General features: G+C 43.4%; 1 protein-coding gene across 1 annotated transcript; it reads left to right on the top strand.

The window, feature by feature from the left end:
* Positions 1-2,023: 2,023 nt before the first annotated feature.
* LOC133121498 (low-density lipoprotein receptor-related protein 12-like) lies at positions 2,024-17,482 on the top strand. Its single transcript, XM_061230703.1, has 7 exons — positions 2,024-3,399; positions 7,341-7,397; positions 8,342-8,477; positions 9,837-10,039; positions 11,736-12,837; positions 14,966-15,098; positions 15,538-17,482. The coding sequence occupies exons 1-7, from the start codon at positions 3,321-3,323 to the stop codon at positions 16,315-16,317; spliced, it is 2,490 nt and encodes an 829-aa protein (XP_061086687.1). The 5' UTR covers positions 2,024-3,320; the 3' UTR covers positions 16,318-17,482.
* Positions 17,483-17,605: the final 123 nt, after the last annotated feature.

Raw genomic sequence — 17,605 nt, 5'->3', positions numbered from 1 at the left:
GTAATCAACTCCGCATATGCAGAATTCTCTCATATCAGGAATGTTCTGATTTCTTCTTTTAACTCGTACAGTCGGCCCAAAAAAGCCCCGGGAAAGCCAGTGGACAGCTGTGTGTAGCAACAAGCTATGATTTCCTTGCATAGAATCGAAGACAGACAAGACTTTAATGGCCGCACCTTAATGAAATGAATGTCCACCTCTCTGTCCAGTATATCTGAAAGTTCTTTCGGCAGCGTCTTTGCAACTTGTGAAGGAAGCAGTGAGTGCTTTGAGCTCTCGGTTTTTGAGCTCTGACCCTACTAATGAAACCCTTAGCACTACCCATCATGGCAGCGGCCCCATCAGTGCAGATACTGATACAGTTCTTCCAACTTAATCCCCTCTGTTCAAGAAACTCAGTTGTCACATGATAAATCTCTGGTTGTTTCGTTACGCATTGATTGTCATTACCAAGAGCTGAGTGTGCCCACTGACGTCTGTTGATTCCTCAACTCGTAAAGAAAATTTCCCACTAGATCAGATTTTTTCCAAAACCACATCTTCTATATTTGTAGACATGTCATTGATTCGCCTTCCAATTCTACAGTCTGACAGTGGAACCTTTGCAATTTCTTTTGCTGCTTGTGGGCCTCGCATTTTGTTGACAATTGCTGTGTATGCTGGCAATATGACAATCATGGCAATCATGTGGCTTCTTAGCCTTAGCTACAATCCACTAGATAGCAACCCTCTTGTGCTTTCTCTAACACTTTTGCACACTTCATCATCACTTGCTCTTGTTGGTTGTGTTCACTTTTCAAACAAGCAAAATACTCTGCACCCTTGCTGGCTAGTGACAGATGATTTGATGTAGTTCACCAGGGGCCGTATGGGTCCTGTGGCTTCGACATTAAAAAAGTAAACAGGAACAAAATATAATCTAAATATAATCCTGCAGTTAAGCTTGGACATCCACAATTTATTTCCTGCAATATTTTTCTCCCATTGAACGAGGCTACTAGTACTAGTAGGGCAGAACAGGGATAGTTGAACCAATCGTTTAACTTCCATGGCAGTAATAAGCAGTTTCTCTTGCCAGATGTGATGCTTCAAATTCATTCTTCAAACCCACATGCCAAAATAGCTGGCTTTGTAATGGCATTACAAATAGGCACAAGCATACTTGTGCCCAGGCTGGTATTTTCAACCGTGGTTTTTTGGAAGTGTATCTCCTGGGACAACCCTGTCTGTTTTCCTTTTCCATTGCCTAGGCATGTTGATAAATAAATAAGGTACTAAAAACGCAGGGTTGAAAATAACAGCCTGGGCTGGATGAGTTGTCACTGCAGCCTTTGGCCGGCCAGCCACTCCTAGGAAGATTTACCACTGTTCCAAGTGTTGTCCATTTGGAAATAATGGCTCTTACTGTGGTTCGGGAATCCCAGAGCCTTAGAAATGGTTGATTGAGTAATTAAGGGGTAATTACTTTTTTGCATGCGTGATATGGGTGTTTGATAACTTTTTTCATTTAACAAATGAAATCGTTTTAAAAATGTGTTTTGTGTTTACTAGTTTCCCCTTGTCTAATTATGATCTGTCTAAAGATCAGAAACCATTCTGTGTGATAAAGATTACTTACACTACATTACATTTTACATGGCACTGTATAGCCTATATGCTTTTTTAATATTTGGAGAGGTAATAAAACAGACTTTTTATTCCCTTTTGTCCCAGAAGCAGCACAAACATTCTCAGCTAAAAAACAAAAACAAAAAACATTAAAAACATTTGAAAATATACCTTGGCTTGTGTAAGAAAATGTAAATGTTATGCAAATAGTTAGGTATTTACAGGATGTGATGGCATTGGATGTAACATTGTTCGTAGCATTTGATTTAGTTTGTTTATTAAATGCGCATCAGTCATCAGGGGGGCGTTCCAACCAGGTTCCAACCAATCCAGCGTCCCAGACCAGTGCCCAGACCAAACCAAACATGTGTGTGTTTGTTATTCTGACGTCACACAACCTTTAACCCTCAATAAAGGGAAAAAAGAGACAGACAAAAAATAATATTTGGAAATCGAGGATACTACTCGTCTATGACAACAAACAGCCCATCGACACTTGTGGTTGGCTACAGCCGTTTAGGCCTGTATTATTGTTGTAGCTTGTACGTCGTTGTAAGAATGTAGCTTGCTAAATTGTACGTTAGCTGAAGCTTTCCAGAGAGCTAGCCTAATATATATGGAAACAACAAAACGAGAGAGTAACTATTAAATATCAGTTAACGTTATGTATAAGATCGTCTTGGGTATATTTTGTATCGTAATATTTTAAACTGGAAGGGTATTCGCTAGCATTAGCTATGATTTGTAAATTGAAACAATAACGCCTATTCTCGCTTGCGTTGGCTGTAGCGAGCGATGTAACTTACCTTAGCTATCACTAGCTAACTGTTAGCAGCAGTCGTAGTGGTAAATGCTAGCAGTCGCTGAAACGAGACAAAGATCATTTACTTGCACGTTAGCAATGGGGGAAAAACTCCAGAACCATTTAATAACTAACTTGTAGCTAGCTCGCCGGTTAGTTGAAGGCTTTGCTCGGATTTTGTCGGGAATTTGCTTGGTTGTCATCAGCAGTCATGATGAAAAGGTATAGCTAGTAACTAGCTAAGTTAACTGTTAGCTGTGGTAATAGTTGAGTAAATAGAGATCGAGTGGGCTCTGAATGCTATGGCTTTGTCTTTTCTGTCAGCTAACGGTTAACTCGTGGCTAGCTGGAATGAATGAGGAACGGGACTATTGACGTTAGCCTTAGTATAACTTCCAACTATATTATACTTATTACTATAAGTTACCATTTCGTCCACTGGAATTATTTACGGTTCACAAGACTAACGGAGGTTAACTTTGCATAGCTACTAGCCAGCAAGTAGACCGTTGTATAGTTGGTTTCGTTGATGGTGTTCCAGCTAGCTAGCTAGGTATGTAATTACTAGTTACTTAAGTTATAGTAGTAACTGGAAAGAAAACCTAACGTTAGATATTTCGCTAGCAATCAATCAATACATCACATTGTTTTCATTTGGCACGTAAACGGAACTGTACATTGTATCAATTGGTTAACAAATACAAGTGGCTTTTTATTTAAAATAAGCATTTTGAGGTAACGCTAATCTCATCAGGTTATTGATATATGTAGTTTAGCTACATAAGAAACCAATGCCATTTAATTACCCTGGCTAGCTAAAACGTTTGCCTTCTTTATTTCAATCAAAAGCCTAATCGTATACCCACTCAGGTACTGTTAGCTTATACATAAGATAAAATACACTGTTGCTATGGCCTACAGTGTGGGCGCAAAAACGAGGATATTGTTATGGACATATCTGCATTTCTTCACCAACTGCTTTTACATTGGTAAGTATATTTACCCTTACACGTACCTAGCTAGTTACGTTTAGCCAGCCGGTATTAACCATTTCGAACCAGACAGGAGGATTTAATACCGGGAACATAATTGGACCGATGTAATGTTAATGTAGGCAATAGACCGTGGATGTGATTAACTTGATTTCGGAGAGTGTTTAGTAGCCTATTCTAGTATGTGCGGCGTTGATTACAATTGGGGAAAGATCGATGTGACTTAATTTCTTGTTTTTAAACCAGTGTGGACACCGTTCATTTAAAATTGAATATTTTGAACCGTGTATAATCAAACAATATCAAACAATCTTATGTCACGTGTTTGGTTCCGATTCCTTAGGAAGAAACTAAAATAAACCGATAAATCTCTGTTGTTGCCATAGGAATTTTACGTTTTATCTGCAGATATTTTATGATGCAGTCTCACGTGGCTGTATTTAAAGTATGAACGTCAAAGATTTTGCAGTTCATTACAGACCATATTGATTTTGCAGCCTTCCTGGCTGTACCAGACAACCTCAATCCAATAACACAACGTGTCACATTAACAAGAGTAACCCAAGTTACCCGATATTTGCTGTGCTGCTCATCGGTGAAACACAAAAACTGATGCATAATATAAAAATTAATCTGTGGGGCATTTACAGTTCTACTCATTAGCCTTGATTGATGCCCTTCCCTTCCCCCAGTCCACATATTGCTTTTTGTCAAATAGTTTAAGAATGATGTGTGTACAGTATTATCATCTTATCCATGGTCACTGCCAGATTGGGCTGTATTCTAAACTGTCTGAGATGGGAAGTTAAACTTTTAGTATTGCATCACCAGTGTTGGCTACCACTGTTGTAATGTGTGGTTATTCGCGTTACTGTCACCTTCCTGTCAGCTTTGATCATCACTCAGTCTGGCCATTCTCCTCTGACGTCTCTCATTAACAATGAGTTTGCAGAACTGCTGCTCACTGGATTTTTTGCACCATTCTTTGCAAACTCTAGAGACTAGTGTGTGTGAAAATCCCAGGAGATCAGCAGTTTCTGAGATACTCAAACCACCCTGTCTGCCTCAAACAATCATTCCACGGTCAAAATCTCTTCGATTTCCCCATTCTGATGGTTGATGTGAACAACTGAAGCTCCTGACCCGTAACTACATCAGAGTGTTCCCCAAAAATGTAAGTAGTAGGCCAAAGAGGAAAAAGTAGCCAGCCAGTTCAGATGATGTAGCTAAAATATCATGGAGTTTCATGCATGCCACCTTTTATGGCTTAGAGTAGCTCCACTTTTAGAAAGGCTGACACAAAAATTACAGAAGTAGGCTAATGAAAAAAATGACCTCTGGAGGATTGGCATTTTCTTCTACATAACTAGATTCAGAGTGGACAGCACAATTTTTTAAAATGATATTTTATCTCCAGCAACAACCTATTATTTCTTGTGGGAGCTTGGGTATGGGTAACAGTTTGTGTTTGTTGAATTAAACTATTATTTTTTGTATATTGATGAGTAGCAAATTGTTTTATTTGGAGCATCTTTGAGACAGACCGGCAAAGGTGTATAGAGGAGAATAACCTGGAACGTGACACCACTGTGACAACACACCACTTTTAAATAAAAATGTGTTGTTCGATTTTGTATTAGTCACATTAATTAATCCCACCAATCTTAAACATCTTATTAGTCTTACAATAATAACAAACTTATTATCATTTTTAATGTAAATACATATCTACAGATCATTGGTTTGATCTGCCTTAAAACAAAAATGTGCTCTTCAAAATCCCATTCGGCAGGATTCATTAATGTTACACCCCTGTGTCTGTGTGTCTATTAATGAGTGTGTTGGTCACCATAATTATTTCTAAATTAAGGCTCTAGATGACATGAAATGGCAGTCAGAAGTCTATCATGAATGCAAAATTCCTCAGGTTCCATTGGGGGTTCCATCCCCTTTGAATCTGCCCCATTTGTTGTCCATACATTACATTACATTTCATTATATTACAGGCATTTAGCCTAGTCTCATGTTTTGTATTTCTTTTTTTTAGCACTTCTGCTTTTTAATCTGTAGCACTTTGATATTTTTAAAAAAAAATATAAAGTGCAATACAAATAAAATTTATTATTATTATTATTATTAGTGCTAATTTGTGACCCTACATTACAGTACATTACAGACATTTAGCCTAATGCAAACCTATGCCCTTGGACTCTTCCCAATCAATGTCAAGAGACACCAATGCTCTACTAATCTCCTCTTGGAGACTGGGAACTGATGTTGTGTCAGTTTTAACTGATTTGTTTATTAGAGCATGGGCTTCCTCCTCTATCTCTGCACTGCATGGAGGCTCTCTGTGAGGCTGGCATTGGGGCACTCTGTGGGCCTGTCTGTGAGGCTGACTGGCTCTGGTGTGAAGGCTTACTGATCCCCCTCTACAAAACTAAATACCATTTCAATATGATTTTATTATTCATATTCTTCACATTAATTTAGGACACAAATGGAATCACTCAAGTCTTTCTTATTAATAAAATGCCCGTAAAATCATAGTTAATCAAATTTAGAGCATGTTTGCCAATTCATAGTCACTGATGAATCAAATGAACTCTTTATTAATTTTAAGTAAGTAGCCTGAATAATATGCACACTTCACATTACATAATGTAAAACATATTCTATAGGCTATATGTATTGTATTTAAGACATTTTCTGCTGCAACACCAAGTGAGGCATTAGATTACCAAAATTGCAATCGATATGGATGCAATAACTTTACGTTGTTGAACGCCGAATCCGATGGAGACAAACAGTGGATACAGTGGTTTCTCCTGTTCGCTTATAGCCTAAAAAGCTATTTTATTTTCATCAAGCCGTTCAGTTTGTGACGGCTAATGAATTGAACCGAATTTCAATTTCATAAATTGGTAACATTAGATAAGGTTTATATGAACGTTAACTCTTCTATTTTACAGTTGCTTAACTTCACCTTTCTATGCTAGACATATATAGTATATAGCTACATATAACAAACGTTATGACTGATGTTACAAATGACATCAAGTTGGTTTATGTTATAAAGTTTATTATCCTCAAACATCTGCAGAACACATTTTTGCCTCATTCACTCAAAGGCTGTTTATGAATATGTAGGCTAGACCTAACTGGTAGTGCCGTTCATAAAGAGTTATGTATTTCTGACCTTTATTTAAAGGCTGATTGCAGGGTGGTTTATTTTTATATATGCTATAATGTTTCTGTTGATGGTTTCAGTATGAAAGGGGTGGGACTTAGTATTAATGTTGCAATGTTTTTTACATTTCTTGTCAGGTGTTAGATTGGACACTGCGGCTCCATGTTCCTATAATAAATCAGAACATTGACTACATTTCCATACAATATTCAATAATTTAGTGTTTTTAGTACTAGTAGACCACATACACATCCAGGGATGCAAATGGACAATATCATGTCAGATCAAGACACTGACAGTGAACTCTACTGCAACTTGGTAGAACATCTGTTCTGTATCTCAATTTAGGCTGCACAATATTTTGCTTCATTTCCTCTTATATTTTTATATATATGTTAAAGTAGGCTACATTGCATAAATTAATTATCCCATACTGTGTATTCAGGGTATGATATGGCTGATCTGCAATACTCAAAGATTATGTCAAACTGTGAATTGCAGTGTATGTGTGTAATGAACAGAGTTGTATAAGTTGTGGACATACAAGCTATTTTAATATAAAACACTTGAGAACATCAGTCAAGAATGTATTTGGTTTTCAAGTGATTTTCTTGAATTTTGGTAGAATTCGGTTCAAAAGGCATTTGTTTCACATAGAACATGACCATTGTTCCCACCAACACAAACTCATTTCATGGCATTTTTAAGTCACATAGTTTAAACTTTTCTTTTTTCTCTCCCCCTCCAGGGTCGGTGGGTTGTGTCCAGCACAATGAAAACGTGTATGTTTCAGGGATTTCAAGCGGTAAGTTGGTGGTGTCCAATGTGTTTGGGCTGTTGAAGTCCACACAGGGTGTCGCATGCAAACATTCAGTCCTGACAGTTAATACACAAAGAGTTATTAATTGTTTGGTTTGCACCTTGAACAGCATGGCTTGTAGGAACAGTAACCACCTTCAGGAAGTTTATTTAGGTTTCCCAGAATTTGTACAGTGAGCTATGTTAGTTTTCTCCCAGTCTGATCTTATCTCCAGTTTAAACCTGTTTCTCATCCGGGTTTCAAGACATTTATTTATTTTCATATATAGAAGGAATTGGTTACACATGCTTGCATGTGGTCTGAATTTTTATCAGGCTATTCAGCCAATATGTTTTGAATGACCCTATTCTCATAATCGCATCAATTCCTATGTCCCGTTTTTATTTGTATTTTTTTTTAAATTTATCTTCTTTCTTAAGGGTTTTTTTTGTCCATAGAATCACAGCTGCTGCTGCAGGCCAGTAATAATATTAGCTTTTATTAAGTGCTTGTATCATTGAATAAACTTGTATACAGGGTGCATCTGAAGCCTGTACCCTAGGGCAGTGATCATTTCCACACGATAGGCTGCACAGTGCTACAGGAGGGCTGCCGCCTAATGGACAAACAGTTTAGCTCTCCATGACAACCGCTGGTAGCCAGTGGGCTCACTGGGATTAGCCAATTGGGCTGTATCAAAAGAACCCTGACTGCTTAAACCCTCATTACCCCTAACTGTCTGTTTATAGACGGCTAATCACAAAGCCTGTAAAGTCTAGGCAAGTGGAGAGAACGTTTTGTAGGTTTACCCCACATGGCTTTATATAATAATGTTATCCTTTAAGTGATTTTGCTCAGTCAGAGTTACCTTTCAGTGCACTGCGGTGTTTCTGTGATGATGTCTTGTTGCTTCTGTCACACTTGCCCGTGTCCGATGTGCATTTTCACAGCCTGCGGAGGCATGGCAGAACAGATCAGGGCATCGAGCGGGGTCATCACCAGCCCCGGATGGCCTTTCGGGTACCCTTCTAGAATAAACTGCAGCTGGAACATCCACGCGAACCCTGGAGAAATCATTACCATCAGGTACCGAATGTCACCGTCGCTTATTCCTTCTGAGAAACCTTTGTTCTCTTGACGTCAGACCAGGGCCAAGTACGTATTTGTTTTTGATTCAAGTACTTTTCTGTACTTTTCTGAAGTATTGGAAACTACGAAATACTCTTGAACTCCGCCTTCTGATCCTCTCGGGTGGCTCAATTGCACCAGGCACCATTAACCGAGCACAGAGATGTATTTGAATCCGAAACAATTATGTATTCGACCCAGGTCTGGGTCATGTGCTGGTGTACTGTCCGGCTTCTTCATTCCATCAGGATTCCACTATTTTAGGTTTACGTTGTCACCAGTTCATTCAACTTTATATATTCAAGTTTTTTAGGAATTTAACTTTTCCTTCTTGCAGTTATGACTGATCAAAGGTTGACAAAGTTTCAATTGGGTAGAAAGTGCCCCTGGGATCACCACCACGTGTAGACCACCTTTGACTTATTAGGCCACACCAACAGATAAATATGTGCAACATGGGCCACATGGCACTTGTTTTGTTTACCACCCGGCACTTCTCTACACTAAGCGCCCAACCAATCAGAGGACTTGCTCTTATGTGATGCAACAGGAACGATCCCACCTTTTCTAATCATCGCCTTCTCCACAGGCCACACTGAAGCACCCATTAAGCCAAATGGTTTAACTTGGTGCTTGTGCGGTCAGAATCCAAGAACCAGGTCACAAAGCTGTGGTCCTCCTGGTTTTTGTTTTCGCCTTAGTATCAGCAACCAATTCAAACCCCAGAAACCAGGTGAGGTGAGTTAACTATGTAATTACCTGCTTTAATTGATCAATTAAGCAACAACAGAAGACAGCAGACCCTGCAGCTTTCCAGGACCAGGAGTGAGGGCCACTGTCATAAGGGCTCATTACAATGAATCAATACATTATCAGTATGCACACTCTTTCTGATAAGAAATTGAATCATCATCTGATTATTAAAGCCCAGTCTCCACCAAACAGCCGACACGAGACAAGACTAGAGAAATCTCAGAACGTCCGCGTTTAAGTCTCAAAACGTCTGCAAGTATGGGTTAGGCAGTCCATACCAAAGCGCAAAGTAAACAAATAACTGTTTCTATGACGACCCGAATTAACTGTAATGTTAAATCAGTAATTGTTCTAAAACTCCGGGCTTAAGACTTGACATGCTCAGTTTTCAAAATGCCAGCCACCGAGAGCCGATGTTCTAAAACTGGACAGTTTACACAGATAAAACTTTCTACAAAAGACTTTCTAAAACAGTCTCGTCTCGGCTTTGGTGGAGACTGGGCTTTAGACTTGTGATTTTGTAAAGCAGAAAGTAACATTTCCCCCTTATTTCCGGCCCCCCAGCTTCCAGGATTTTGAGATCCAGAGCTCTCACAGATGCGGGTCGGACTGGATCTCCATCGGCACGTACAAGAACGCGGACAGCTACCGAGCCTGCGGCTCCTCTGTCCCAGCCCCTTATATCTCCTCCCAGGACCACGTCTGGATCAAGTTCCATGCTGACGACAGCCTCACCGCCAAAGGCTTCAGACTGTCTTACATAACAGGTGGGCCTGGACTATTTATGTCTCAGAGGGTCAGTCCGTGCGACAGCACGGTCACGTGCGCGCCCAGTTATCAGGCAACAGCGGCGCAGTCTTGAAAAGAACATAACTGCCTACATTGCTGTCTGGAAGGTGCAAGCGCCATAAGCTTTTGTGTTTGTGGTTTTATGCCGAAATGACACGGACAATATACGTGACCCACGTGAATAGTAAAAGCAGGCCTTTATGCAGGCAAAGCATCTGCATTCAACCCAAATGCTACAAAGACCGAAATCGAAAAGTACGCTTTGACGTCTGCCGTTCAACTGTGAACAGCCTGGGACCTGCTTAGGGGGTAGTGACGTCTTTCCCTTTACGGCCATCTGTTGTCAAGCTGATGGAAATTATGGAAATTGCTTTGTATTTTCCAAACAAGCACATAAGGGGCTAAACAACATTTTTCTCCCTAAAATTGTCAGCATTTATTGTCTTGAACAATCCGTTAATAGTCCGAAATAGACACATGCATAGAAAGCAGTGTTAAATGTCTACATCGCCCATGCGTAATACCCCATGTTCGTTTTTTTTTTTACTTAAAGGAAAACAGCATCTTGGGAAAGATTTTTTTTTTTCGACTTAACCAACGTCTCTCGTTTTGACAATTTTTTTTCCCTGCACGTGTATTTCAAATACACATGACACCTTGTGTAAATAGGACTGCTTCGGAGTAGCTGTAAGGTTTATTTCTTCACTTTGAAGGAGGTAGGCTGCTGACTCCTATAGGCTTCAAGTCTTTATACTAAGCTAACATGTTTTGCTAACATGGAAATTGAGCCAGTGAATGCACAAAAATGAAAATTCAATCGAACATCTTGTCTAAGTCTGGGTAAATTGGTAAGTACATTTCCCAAAATTTCCCTTTAATGTGGCAGGATTTGTTTTAGCAGTTCAGTAAAGTATACAGTAGGGTTACGATACAGACATTTGTGTTGCCTCACCCTTCACTTTACAGTATCTAATAAAATTCCCTGGGTTGACCGTAAACAAATCGAGAGCATTGTGGAAGCACAAATATTACCGTTTAAGTTTTTAAAGATATATATTTTTAGGCCTTTTTCAGCTTTATTGGACAGTATATAGTATAGAGAGACAGGAAGAATGGGAGCGAGAGAGAGGCAAAGACATGCGACAAATGTCGGACGGTCGGATTCGAACCGCCGAAGTCGCGGCTCGCAATGAGCATGCGGTCAGTGCTCTACAGGCTGCGCCACCGAGACACCCCATTACTGTTTAAGTTTAATTCTGTTTTCCTGTCCTGATGATGGGTTTGACTAAGTGCAGATAAGGATGTTTTTTGTTGGTTTCACAGGGGTGGTGTTATTTTCACTTTGTTTTTAATAAGTGTACCTGCTGTTCCAGGACAATTATGGTCATTAATTTCAGTGAATTTATGGTACATTCTCTAAGGTGAAATGAAATGTACTACTGGAACCCTGAGGTAATTTGGGGTTTTAGAGATTCAATAAATATAATGCTTTTCTACTGTGGCAAAAATCCGATTTATAATTCATGTTTAACTTTGAGGCTCAAATTCTGGTACAGATATAGTCACCTTTTACTTAGTACTATATTTGTATTTGAATTTTACATGAATTCATTTTACTGTAACACAAAATTAACTGAATTAATTTTCCTGAAACTTGCGTTCTGCCGACGGCAGGAAAGACGGAGGAGATCAGCTGCGACTCGGACGAGTTCCACTGCGCCAACGGCAAGTGCATCCCGGACGCCTGGAAGTGCAACACCATGGACGAGTGCGGCGACAGCTCCGACGAAGAGCCCTGCCCCCGGCCCGACCCCTCGGCCTCCTTCTCCTTCCAGCCCTGTGCCTACAACCAGTTCCCCTGCCTCTCCCGCTACACCCGCGTCTACACCTGCCTGCCGGACTCCCTGAAGTGCGACGGCAGCATCGACTGCCAGGACCTGGGCGACGAGATGGACTGCGACGTGCCCGTCTGCGGGGAGTGGCTCCGCACCTTCTACGGCACCTTCAGCTCGCCCAACTACCCCGACTTCTACCCGCCGGGGAGCAACTGCACCTGGCTCATCGACACGGGCGACCACCGCAAGGTCGTGCTCCGCTTCACCGACTTCAAGCTGGACGGCACGGGCTTCGGCGACTACGTCAAGGTGTACGACGGGCTGGAGGAGAACCCGCGCCGTCTGCTCCGCGTGCTGACGGCCTTCGACTCTCGCGCCCCCGTGGCCGTGGCCTCCACGTCTGGCCGGCTCCGCGTCCACTTCCATGCCGACAAGGTCAACGCGGCCCGCGGCTTCAACGCCACCTACCAGGTGGACGGCTTCTGCCTGCCCTGGGAGATCCCATGCGGCGGGAACTGGGGCTGCTACACGGAGCCCCAGCGCTGCGACGGCTACTGGCACTGCCCCAACGGGCGGGACGAGGCCAACTGCAGCGCCTGCCAGGGAGACGAGTTCCCCTGCTCCCGCAACGGGGCCTGCTACCCGCGCTCGGACCGCTGTAACTACCAGAACCGCTGCCCCAACGGCTCGGATGAGAAGAACTGCTTCTTCTGCCAGCCCGGGAACTTCCACTGCCGGAACAACCGCTGCGTGTTCGAGAGCTGGGTGTGCGATGCGCAGGACGACTGCGGGGACGGCAGCGATGAGGAGAGCTGCCCCGTGGTGGTGCCCACGCGGGTCATCACCGCCGCCGTCATCGGCAGCCTGGTCTGCGGCCTGCTGCTGGTCATCGCCCTGGGCTGCACTTGCAAGCTCTACTCCCTCAGGATGTTCGAGCGCAGGTAAGGGCTGCAGGCTGCACACAGCGCCCCCTGCTGGGCCTTATCGCCACTACAGGCTGCACTCAGCACCCCCTGCTGGGCCTTATCATTACTACAGGCTACACACAGTACCCCCTGATGGGCCTTATCATTACTACAGGCTACACACAGCACCCCCTGCTGGGCCTTATCATTACTACAGGCTACACACAGTACCCCCTGCTGGGCCTTATCATTACTACAGGCTACACACAGCACCCCCTGCTGGGCCTTATCATTACTACAGGCTACACACAGCACCCCCTGCTGGGCTTATTTGGAAGTATCTTTTGGATCTCATATAGTACCAGTGAGTAGGGACTGTTGTTTTTCTAGGACAGTTTTCAGTCATACCACAGCAAGAGGTTGATAGAGCCTTCTTAGTTATCACATTTCCCCTCCCCAGTATTCTACACCAATTACCAATAAGCACAGACAATGATTAACAGTAATGTTTCCACACTGTCAAGTGCTGCTTTCATTGCAGCAGACATTTTTAGATGTGAAGCACCTCATGGAACTAGCTTGTAACTCACTCCCTCACACAGTCACTCCCCCACATTTAGCAGGCTAAAGATTCTCCACTAGGGGGAGCCATTGTCACCAAAGTATCTGAAAGACACTTCACATCAATCACTTTGTCCTTGTTCTAGTGTTGAGCAGCAACCTGTTTTAACCCCTAATGGGAATTAGACACAATGAATGCAATTGCATTAAGACTAATCATTAAATCTAACATAACAATTAATAGTTAGCAGCAGTATAGGTTTATAAAATGGATAACTCAAATTATCAGTCAGTTGTTGAACAGTCTCCACTGTCATTCTTTGGCTGTGCTTAGTGAAAGCGCGTTGATGGGAAGAGATGTACCTTTCTGTAGTTGGTTGGAACAGAATAACATTGTTTTGCTTTCCATGCAATATTTGGAATGATAGCGTCAAAAACAAAGCCAATACATTATTCTACAGGGTTAAAAGACTACCTTAGAAAAACTATTTTCAACATTTTTCTGTGGCATAACTGTGACATTTAAGTTATTATTTTGCTAGATTTTGCAGTGGCTTGTATGATTCATCATTGCGGAGTAGGTCTACATTAAGGCTTTGAAAGCAGAAATGATATGAAACACTTTATTTAAGCGTACACTTTTGAGCATACATTAAGCGCATATCAACAAATCTAAGTGAAACCAGTTCTTCCTTAACAAGCCTTTAAAGAAATCCCCCTGGGCACCACCAGGTTCCTCAGATGGCCTGATAGTTTGGGGTCTACCTATTTTTCACCAGTAAACCGCACGTCAAACACATTCCCTCGCATCGAGTTCCTGAAGGCTCAGTCCCTCAGTACTGATTCTGATCAGATCCTCCACCGTGTCGGGATTCCCCTCTTGCATCAGGTTTAATCCTCTCCTGGGCTCTGGATGGAGTTTATCAGATGGTGGCACGGGCATATTTACTATGAAATTAAAGGAGACTTAAAATGAAATATGGTGCAACGCTGTTTAATATTAACGTCAATTGAGTGCAATCAAGTGCCAAAATGTAATAAAAGTGCAAGTAAGAACATTAAAACATAAAGCTTATTTCAGAATTCCCAACACAACTTTGCATGGCAATGTTAAAAAAGGAAGAGAGCTTTCCTTGCTGAATTAAGTAAAAAATATTAATGAATACAATCAGATATGCGCAGTGCACCCACCCAGCAAAAACAAAATGATCCAGACCTGGTGCTAATAAAAAAAGATATTTAAGAAAATTGTAAAAGATTCTATCAACTCAACTGAAAAATCCATTGTTTGTAGAATGTGAAGATGCATAATCTCATAAGAAGATACAAATTTGTAACTTTTCCTCTATGCTTCAAAACTAGCTCCTAGGTCCAGTCACTTTTTGACGGTGGGTGAGACTTTATCACTTGCGACCATTTAGTGGCAGTCTAGAGCCCTGGCTTTGTTGAACCCGAGTTTGCCCTTTGGTCTTAGCTTGGCTTGTATTAATTTGGAGTATCACCCATTTCACTCCTGTAGGTATGATGTCCCATGGTCTGTACAGTCTTCTGTTACTAGGTTAGGTTCCTCCATTTGTAACTCCCTTATGTGCGCGTCCTCCAGGTCCTTTGAAACCCAGCTCTCCAGGGTAGAGGCGGAGCTCCTCAGGAGAGAAGCCCCGCCCTCATACGGTCAGCTGATAGCCCAGGGTCTGATACCTCCTGTGGAAGACTTCCCAGCATGCTCAGCCAACCAGGTGAGTGCAGCGAAGCAGCAGTCTGTTCAGTATTGTCTGTGAGGAAGAATTATCCAGTGTTTGCCGTGTCACAACAGGCTACTGTTGGCACCCTCCAACTGATATTACCGGTTTGAGTTTGTTTTATCGTGGTGATTTAGTTTTTGGGGAATGTTTCCGTGTGAACTTGACATCTCGCGTCGTATGATTTACATTCTGATATTTGGAGTTGAGTAGCACTGCACTAAAGTGTACCTACTGCATAGTTTACCTAATAACTAGGTATGGTGTCTAGCACCGTATCAAGCCTGGTTTTGAAATAATCTGCGTCCACTACAAGTTTACTGGAAATGAATTCAATAATAAGGGCAGAGAAGATGAATTCACTCATTAAGTAGGTTGTGAGCAGGTAGTCGCTTTATGAAATGATAAAACTGAAACTGCTTTGTCTGTGTGACAGGCGTCGGTGTTAGAGAACCTGAGGATAGCGGTGCGCTCCCAGCTGGGCTTCGCCTCCATACGGCTCCCCGGCGCAGGGAGGCGCGCAAACATCTGGAGGCGTCTGTTCAGCTTCACGCGCTCGCGGTGCGCGGGCTCCCTGGCCCTGGTGTCGGCCGACGCCGAGGAGGGCGGGGCCCCCGGGACCAGGGAGCCGGAGCGGGCGGGGCCTCACCGGGGCCTGCTGCCCCTGGACTCGGACAGCGGGAGCGGGGAGCGGCGTGACGTCCCGGGGGCATCGGCGGGCCCGGTTTCGGCGCTGTCGCAGAAGGTCCCGCTGACGGCAGCCGTGGAGGCCGTAGCTCCGGCCGGCCGGGAGAGTCCCTCCCACGACACGGTCCCGGACCCCCAGCCCACGGGGCGGGGCCAGCTCACCAGCGCCCTCGGCAGGGTCACCCGCGGCCTCCGCTGGGTGCGCGCCTCCCTGGGCCGGCCCGGTACCGCCGCCGCCGGACACGCCCGGGGTCTCGACCCGGACCACGAGAGCGGGGAGGACGAGGACGAGGACGTGGAGCTGCTCGTCCCCACCTCCGACACCGACTCCAACGAGTGCTCCCAGCCCCTGCTGGGGCCCCGCAGGTCGGCCCTGGCCCCTGCCCCGGGCCCCGGGGCCCGACAGCCCGGCCGAGACGGGCCGTGCGAGCACTGCGGCGTGGTGCACACCGCCCAGGTCCCCGACGCCTGCCTGGAGGCCGCGGCCAAGACAGAGACCAGCGACGACGAGCCGCTGCTGCCCTGCTAGGCCTCGAAGCTTTACCCCCCTCTTCAGAGCTCACCGTTTCTGTTCCTGTCCTTTCAGCAGGCTTCATTCGCTACTAAGAGTGACCTTGTAACCCAAAATGGTGGAACCAGTACCCCTCACCCACCCAATGTGAAAAATCCTCGCATTTAGAACGAAGGGGGTTGCTGGGTGGCTCATCCCATAAAGGCGGTGTATGAGGCCATGCCAGCGTGACTGGCTGGTAGCACCAGCTTCACCCAGGGAAGGGAGGGTTAGCATCGGCTGGGATTGTGGCTTCGCATTGCGAGAGACCGCCACTGGTCCGTCAGGCGGCTAAACCTCCACCTGCTTAGCTGTACATGAAGTGTCTTCCTCCATTTCATGTGTACATGAGCCCGACTTGCGAAACGCAGAGTGATCCCCGGTGGCTGACACAGTGTGCCTCGGACGATGGCGTAGGCTTGTCCGCGCTCTCCCAGAACAATAGCGGAAATTGCAGCAGTAGGCACTCATATGGACCATTGGGCACTCAGAACTGGGAAAATAAAAAATTCAGTTTGGCGGGGTGCCCAATCGCTTTGCTTTAACCTGAAAGAGGGGTCACGTCATTGGCTCTGAACAGATTTGCACATCTGGTAAGTGTTATACCTCTGCAGCAGTTCTGTCTCAGAACAGTTTGTCTTCAGATACATGGTACATGTAGTTCTGTTACCAGGTCATTGTTTGAAATACTTGTTTTTCCTTTTTCTTTTTTTTTTCCAGAATTCATTTAGGATCCTTGTTTTCTACAGGATTCTTAATGAATTCTTAATGAAATTACTCCTTTACATTGGAATCTAATTACTAGCTTCCCATGCAATGGTGGTATGACTATTTAAACATAAAATACTTTAATTTACCTTGTGTGTCATGGTACCAAACCATTCCCTCACTTAAACGTATTGGGAGATGTATTTATATAGAAAATTAAATCAGTGAGAGTTGGTTTGCAAAACTTTATGATGTCTAACATCCAGCTGTTTGCTTTGGTACCGTTTTGGTCATCAGTGTTTTGGTACTGACAGTGTATATGTGCGAGTGTATATTTATATTGATTTTGGTAGATTGTTCATGCGCATGTTACATTGTCTTGTGTTTTTGTTAAATGATGTTGGAAATGTAAAAAAAATAAAATAAATGAAAGCAATATGTTTCTGTTATTCTGCTTGTTTCTCTTGAGTTGACACCAGTTTGCACATTGTATTGCTGCCTGTACACAGTAATTCAATATGCATCAGCAAATGAACATTATGTAGACTATGTCGACTGG

Source organism: Conger conger, chromosome 1, assembly GCF_963514075.1.
Source record: "Conger conger chromosome 1, fConCon1.1, whole genome shotgun sequence".
Lineage (NCBI taxonomy): Eukaryota > Metazoa > Chordata > Actinopteri > Anguilliformes > Congridae > Conger > Conger conger.
The sequence above is the reverse complement of the archived record's forward strand: the minus strand, read 5'-3'. Positions and strand labels throughout refer to the sequence as shown.

What these genes read in the sequence shown, in the direction of transcription:
- LOC133121498 (XM_061230703.1), top strand. Translation starts at nt 3,321, where the DNA reads ATGGCCTACAGTGTGGGCGCAAAAACGAGGATATTGTTATGGACATAT. An exon ending in CACCAACTGCTTTTACATTG is followed by an intron (nt 3,400 to 7,340) that starts GTAAGTATATTT and finishes CTCCCCCTCCAG; the next exon opens with GGTCGGTGGGTTGTGTCCAG. An exon ending in CAGCATGCTCAGCCAACCAG is followed by an intron (nt 15,099 to 15,537) that starts GTGAGTGCAGCG and finishes TCTGTGTGACAG; the next exon opens with GCGTCGGTGTTAGAGAACCT.